The sequence below is a fragment of the Hylaeus volcanicus genome, unplaced genomic scaffold, assembly GCF_026283585.1.
Source record: "Hylaeus volcanicus isolate JK05 unplaced genomic scaffold, UHH_iyHylVolc1.0_haploid 12192, whole genome shotgun sequence".
Classification (NCBI taxonomy): domain Eukaryota; kingdom Metazoa; phylum Arthropoda; class Insecta; order Hymenoptera; family Colletidae; genus Hylaeus; species Hylaeus volcanicus.
The window spans coordinates 150,229-157,901 of record NW_026533142.1 but is presented as its reverse complement, the minus strand read 5'-3'; the positions used below and the strand labels follow the sequence as shown (position 1 = coordinate 157,901).

At 40.0% G+C, this 7,673-nt stretch overlaps 1 protein-coding gene and 1 long non-coding RNA gene across 2 annotated transcripts; both read right to left on the bottom strand.

Annotated features, from left to right (window-relative positions):
• Positions 1–1,276: 1,276 nt before the first annotated feature.
• On the bottom strand, positions 1,277–1,789 carry LOC128882827 (uncharacterized). Its single transcript, XM_054134596.1, has one exon. The coding sequence runs from the start codon at positions 1,787–1,789 to the stop codon at positions 1,277–1,279; it is 513 nt and encodes a 170-aa protein (XP_053990571.1).
• A 4,414-nt stretch (positions 1,790–6,203) lies between these two features.
• Positions 6,204–7,294, bottom strand: LOC128882826 (uncharacterized). Its single transcript, XR_008458575.1, has 3 exons — positions 7,207–7,294; positions 7,005–7,142; positions 6,204–6,911 (listed from the first exon to the last, which is right to left on the bottom strand). It is a non-coding gene; the product is annotated as an uncharacterized LOC128882826 (long non-coding RNA).
• Positions 7,295–7,673: the final 379 nt, after the last annotated feature.

Sequence of the window (7,673 nt, the reverse complement as noted above, 5' to 3'; positions counted from 1 at the left end):
TGGCTCGAGCCTCCTGGCTTACGCCTATGCTCTGAGCGCGCGCTCCTTGGACGCTGTGATTGGTCAGTGTTTTTCGTATCAGCTACCCCCCATTTCCGGCTCCTCACCGAGTTTTGGGACACCCTGTATATATAACGCAATTGTGATATTTCTGAAAACACTGTCCAAGATGTAAAGATACTAAGCATTCAGCACACATAAAACTGCTCTCGCTTCTTTTTTTACCAGCAGCGCAAACTCTACATGGGCGTCATACGTATCGGTTTTTTGTCCCTGATCCCAAACTTCTGGTAACTTTATGTTTCTTCATATCACCCGAAAGTCTCTGGGGGCTATCAAATTTTGGTGTGCGAGGTATAGGAACAAGTACGGTACTTGAAGAATGCGAAGTACAAGGAGTATGAATTAAGTCTTGAGCATTTGCGGATTCCTCGATCCAGGAACGTCCAACAGTATATAAAAATCGTTTATATTTTATAATGTTACCGTTTAATTCAGTATATAATCTAAATGCATTAAACATTGCGCAGTTTAAAAGAAACAACACTGTCTTCTTTGTCCACTTCACAGTTTTTCTCATGATGAAATAATATGATAAATATTGATCTGTCAAATCTACACCCATCATATATTTATTATACTCTGTGACGGAATGCGGTTTTATGTATACCACCTTTTGTTTCGGCTTCCACGCCTGTACCAAAACTTCACCCTTTCTTGTCCATCTATATTCTCCAGTTTTCCATTTGAGATGCCGTAAAGACTCGGGAACACCCCGATTTTGTCTAATTGTACCACAAACTCGTGTACCATTTTTCATAAGCAATTCTGCGATTTTAATGCTATTATAATAGTTGTCCATGTATACGTGGTGTCCCAAACTTATATTTTTATCTAGTAATGACATAATTGTCTGGTCCAATTTTTTACCTTCCGCAGAGTATATCTCCATGTTGCAAACATATCCGGTCCTTGCTTCGCATAGCATACGGCAAAGTAGACCGTACTTTATTATCTTTGCCGGATTGTATGTTTTTAAAGATAATTTTCTACGCCACGGAATAATGGATTCATCAAGCGAAAGTTCTTTCCTAGGCGTATATACCGATTTGAATTTATCTAATAAATAGCTCAGAATGGGCTGAATCTTCTCAAGTTTATGAGCACCAGTTATTGTTTCGTTGTTTGAAAAATGCCACGTCCTCCAAATCTGGCGAAACCTATTCCGTGACATTATAGCGGCGAAGGATGGGGTTCTCGTATAAAAATCGGAGCATCAGTACTCATCTTTTATATCCTTCTTTACCTGTCCCATCATTATAATTAGACCCAGACATTTTTTCATCTCCGCTAGAGTGATATCACGCCACTTTGACATTTTACTCGTCTCACTCACATTGTCCTTATTTTGCAGGTAATAGATATTTGATTCATTGATCATTAATTCAAACAAATCATTGCCAATAAATAATTCGACGACTTCTTTGATGCTTTTCTTATCAGTCGGAAAAATCTTTTGGCCAGGCTCACCAGTAAAATCTGGTATGTTGGGAATTTCATCAACATCTGACCATACTCCTCTGTAATTATGCGATTCTGGGGGCATTTCACAATCAGTGGAATTATCGGAATCATCGGGATCGCTTGAATCCTGTAGTGGAACAGCTCTTGATCGTCTTCTTGGACCCACATCACTATCGCTATCCTCGATTATCTCATCAGAATCTTCTGAATGTATGGAACAATCCAATAGAGAGTCAGCAATATGCTCAGCAAAAACTTCACTCATATTATATGGGTAAAATGTCACAAAAGAAAAAAACTTGTTATACTGTTCAACCAGAAACAGAAGCGTACGACTGGTGTACTGCTTGTGGAACACACTGCTCGAGAGTGATTCTTGCCTGGACTGTTTCTGAACAGTTGTGCACGTTTTGTCTTTACAGTATAACAAATAAAGATCGGCGTAGTCATGGCAACTAAATACGAATCGATATGTAAGACACTCATATCAGCAAAAGAACATTCACACATCGTGTAACAATCCGCGGTATCGTGGGGCTGGCGCTCAAACACAAGAGTCGGAAATCCGCGTTTTCGCGGGGCCGGCGCTCAACCGCAAGACTCCGAAACCCGCGTTTTCGCGGGGCCGGCTGTCAATGTGTTAACGCTTTTGTTAAAAAGTCCGCAAGCTGAAGATCCGTTGGCACATATTTAACATTTATTCCATCGCTTTCCACAACTTCTCTGACATAATGATATTTTATATCGATATGTTTAATGCGCTTATGAAATTCTGCATTCTTAATTAGCCTAATGGCACTTTGATTGTCTATTGACAGAACTGTGGGAGCATCACTTAAACAACCTAGATCATTCAGTAACTTTTTCAACCAAACTGCCTCTTTTGCAGCCGCTGCTGCAGCCACATATTCGGCTTCTGTGGTGTCCAAATCCTTTATGGCTACGATGGCTAACAGTACTCACAGAGAGTCATATCGTACAACGGGAGCAAATGTTTCTTCGTAGTCGATCCCTTTCTTTTGAAGAAATCCTCGAGCGCAGAGTCGTGCTTTGTATCTGCATATGTTGCCTGACGTATCTGTCAGAAGTTTAAATACCCACTTTGAATCAATGGGATTGAAATTTTGTGTTCTCGGCACAATTTCCCAGGTCTCGTTCTTTTCATGGGCATCAAACTCTTCCTTGATTGCCTCATCCCATTTTCTGGCATCAGGACTGTTCATGGCTTTCTGCAATGATTTTGGACAATTATATATAGCAGCATTGACTTCGTACCTGCGAGGCATTCGAATGAGACTCCGGTCTCTTAGTTTTCTTCTTGAATCTGGTTCCTCCACTTGTTGACGGTCCCAGATGTTTCGTTTGACTGCTGCTTCTTCCAGACTTCGTTCATCTTCCTGGTCTATTTCGATAATATCGTCTCCATCCTTTTTGTCGAATGGAAGTATAACATCGGTGTCTTCTTCTTGTTTGGATAAAGCTCCTGTTGACTCAGTTTCTTTGAATATAACATCACGTGACTGTAACCTTTTTTGTGTTTGAACAGTACAGACGATAATTTGTCGAGTCCCCTTGGTATCCGACCATGATCACTTTAGTTGCTGTAGGATCAAATTTCTTTCGAAACTGTTTATCAATATGTACAAAAGCATTGGAACCAAAAATTCTCAGATGAGATACATTAGGCACCTTATCTGTCCAAATCTCGTAAAGAGTTTGTTTTATCGCTATTTGGTTTTGATACTGTCCTGTTAAGCAAATAAACTGCCATGTTAACAGCCTCTGCTCACAATAACAGTGGCAACTCCTTTGCCAATATCATCGTACGAGCGCTTTCGACGATGGTTCGATTGTCACGTTCAGATTTCCCGTTTTGCTGTAGTGTATACGGTGCTGTTGTTTCGAGTAGTATTCCTCGAGCTTGTAAATATTGTCGCATGTCTTGATTACAGTATTCTCGTACATTGTCCGAACGCAGTACTTTCATAGTTCGACCGAACTTGTTGGCTACTACTTTTTCAAATTCCTTAAACCGGTCAACTACATCAGATTTATGTTTAATGAAATAAACATACCGATAGCCAGATGCATCGTCCTTGAAAGATACAAAATATCTGGCTCCACCTAGAGATTGTGTAGACATGGGACCGCAAACATCCGTATGAATCACTACACCAGGCTTTGTGATTCTTCTTGTTTCTTTTCTCTTGAATGGTAAATGATGAGCTTTTCCAAGAGAGCACGATTCACAAAAAAAATCATTAATATCTGACAGATTTATTCCACGAACAAGTCCCTCGTCTGCCATTTCCCGCATTGTTCGTTTATTTATATGTCCCATGCGTTCGTGCCATATTTTGACGCTTGTTGTTGACACATTCACTTCGGAGTCAAGTCCTCGTTTTTTAACTCTAAAGAACATCCGATAAATTTCATTGTTTTGTTTTATACCACTTGCTACAACTTGTTCATTTCGTATTATTTTCATTAATTTATCTTTAAACACTACCTCATAACCTTTTGCAATGAATACACCAATTGAAAACAAGTTCTTTCTCATTTTTGGTACATATAGTACGTGTTCAATTCGCGACTCGCGCCATTTTCCGTTTATTAATTTTTGTATTAATATAGTTCCAGTGCCTGCAACCTCACAGATACCATTATCCCCAAGCAGGATAGTTTCCCCACTACTTGGCCGAAACTCACTATAAAAGACTTCAAAAAAGTAAAAAAATTACGCCAAGTACATGAAAAAGTGGAGGGCTCAAGGAGTTATCATTGAAAAATAGAAGATCCCCATAAAAAAACTACAAGAAAATAGAAAAAGATGTGAAATCGAAATAAGCTGCCAGATGATTTGCCTAGATTTCCGCGGCCTGCAAGTCAAATGCTTGGCGTGGCCAGGCAAGGTCAAGGTATCGATGAATAAGAATTATTTTAAAACGCAAAATAATGAAAGTGTACTCATATTGTCAAAGTTTTAAACTGATAAATTATCTAAAAGTCTGTGAGAGTAAAGGTATTGGCGTCGATGAATGACCTTAGAAATATTTTAAAACGCAATACAATGAAAGTGTACTCACAATATTGTCAGAGTTTTAAATTGATAAATTACCTAAAAGTCTGTGAGAGAGCAAGTATAGGTATTGATGATCTAAGAATGCCTTGCCTGGCCACGCCAAGCATTTGACTTCCAGGCCGCGGAAATCTAGGCAAATCATCTAGCAGCTTATTTCGATTTCACATCTTTTTCTATTTTCTTGTAGTTTTTTATGGGGATCTTCTATTTTTCAATGATAACACCTTGAGCCTTCCACTTTTTCATGTACTTGGCGTAATTTTTTTACGTTTTTGAAGTCTTTAATCGGATATCACTTCTTTTTACAAATAATTTATTATATAGAATCTATTTTAAATTTATAAAAATAAAATTGATATTTCTGTAAACTCTACATAAGAAGTCTAAATTATTATTTGTTTCTTTAATTGAATAGAGTAAAATGAAGGGAGAGGGGATAACAAAAACGAATATAGTGGGGCGGTCGGAAACGGTATTCAAAAGTGGTACGAGACCCTGCGTCCGTAGTGGTCAGCCCACGTTAAATTGGAGTCTGGTCTGGTCTGACCACGTACGGGTGCAGGCCCTCGCTCCGCTTCTGAATGCCGGCCCACTTGCTACTCTTTCAAATCTGCTCTGACTTGACAATGAAAGCGTGATTCAAAAAATCTGATTTTTTGGGGATCTGTTAATAAAGCATTCGCGCGTCTGAATCCGCGAACGGCGTTGACGCGGGGTTACTCGTTCACCCTGCAGATGGGCCTGAAGTTGGAAGCGAGTTTTTAAAAAAATCGACAATTTCGTATTTTATTGCCATTCACGCGAAAAAAAGACATCAAAACTGTGTCGCCCCAATGCCTTGGACCGTACCACATGTGTTCCACGCAACGAAACATCGTTCCAACCCTTACACTTTGGGGTGGACCACCCCTACCTCTGCCCCCCTCCCTTCAGCTCTGGGGGCAGTTTTCGAAATGGGACCTTTTCGGCATTCATCCTTAACGTATCAACAACAAACATGACGAATTTCATCGTCCTCCGATGTGGAAGTGCTCCCTTATGAAGGGGGTTGAAAATTTGCGAGCTGTTCCACCCCTCAAAGGGTGCCTATGGGGTCCACGGTATGGGTGATGGCACTTTCTGGATCAGGGGAGTCCAGAGAATGCATTGAGTCCAAAATCGAGACTGTCGTCCAAAAATTGTTGATTTTAGAGGGGGTGGAAGGTTGTGGGGGGTGGGTTTGTTCGAGAGGAATTTCAAGGGGTGCATTTTGTCGTGGGCATCAAGGAGTGTCGCCCCAAAGGTTTTTTTGAATTTTTCAACCCCTTCCGTCATCCCTGACTTGTTTCAAAGAGGCGTTTTTCTACACCCTCCCCTTTAGGGGGGTGAATTAACCCCTTCGCGTCAACCCTCGCCAATGCACACGCCTAGGGGACACTTCAAAAGTACTCCTCACGCAGTTTCATTTCAATCGGTTGAAAACTCCCATAGTTACGACGGTTTGAAAAAGTGTCCCGCTAATTGTTGGTAGTAGTGTATATATATTTCATATAATTTATTAATTATAAACACTTATTCGTTCAATTTATAAATAATTATATATACCTGCAATTTTTTTTCTTGCTGCAAAAAATTTTAATGTTAATGATGAAATGCGAAAATAACTCCGTTTGTAGCCATGGTTAAGGAATCAAGGAAAAGAATTCTGGACAGACAAAGGTTTATTGTGAGGAACATGGTTATACAGAGGATTGGGAATGGATAATTGTAACAGGAATTTAGAATGAACGGAATTATATAGAAAAGCATAATACAATTTCTCATTTGACAATATTTTACAATTTTCAATCTTTGAAATAGAAGAATCATTCTGTACTCTCCCGCTCGTAATTGGCGTCCAGGTATTATCGCCGAACTCTCCAAAAAACGAACGGACGTCCAGGAATAACCTCCCCCTAGCTCTAACTGGGATGTCCACGAGTAGTTCTGTTTTCTCCTACTCAACAGGCGTCCAGGTATTATCGCCGAACTCTCCTGTCGGAGTCCCTAAGCCGAGTTCCGAGAGCGGCCGATGGTCTTACCTCGTCCTCTCTCCCGGAGTGGCAAATAGGCCGAATGCCTCTACGAGCCCTCAATTTATATCGCATGGTTGCTATCCGCGGCCGCGGTTGTCAACAGTCGCGTCGTTAGGCGAGAAGGTTCGCGAGTTCGCGGTCCGCGCCTCGCGTCTCGCATCGCGCGGCGGCCTCTCTCCTATGTTCTAGAAGTTTCGTACGCTCGCTTTTCGTATTTCTTGAATTTCGTATGCTACACATTTCTATAAGCTCTAAATAAAAAGTCTAAATTAAGAACACGTTAGTGGTATGGATCTATTCTGTATGAATGAAGGTACCTGACAATTCAGATTGTTACCACTTACCTTGTAATGAAAATGGATAAACATTTTACAATAGTTGCTGCAATTTGTTAACGAATAACCTCCAATCCTGTGGGCCCCCTTCATTTCCACAAGCTCTGCATAAAAAGCTTAAATTCAAAACACTTCGGTGGTATGGATCTATATTAAAACCAGTTTTTTGCATGAATAAAGATATCTCGCAATTCAAATTTTGACAACTTACCTTGTAGTCAAGATTGATCAACACTTTACAACACTGGCTCCAATTTGTTATTAAATCCTACATAAAAAGTCTAAATTGAAAACATTTTGCTGATATAAATATAATTAATAATGCAATAGTGTAAAAACTTTTGACACTTGGCAGGTTATGAATGATGACATTTGTTTCGACTCTCGACGCTCGATGGCCGACGGACCATGCCGAACCGAATGATTCCGAGAGTCGACGAACGACGCTCGGCTTTTACTTAGCTCCTATTGGCTAAGGGTTGACGACGGTAAAATCATACGAAAAATACCGTTTCTGGCAGATTCATGACATGATATTACGATATCTCAGTTGTACGTGGACCGATTTTATTGATTTTGGTTTTATTCGAAAGCTTACATGCGATTTACATTAGAAAAATGCCTTTAAATTTAGAAAATATTGCAGGCGTGTTGATATATTCATGAAAGAAGTTTCAG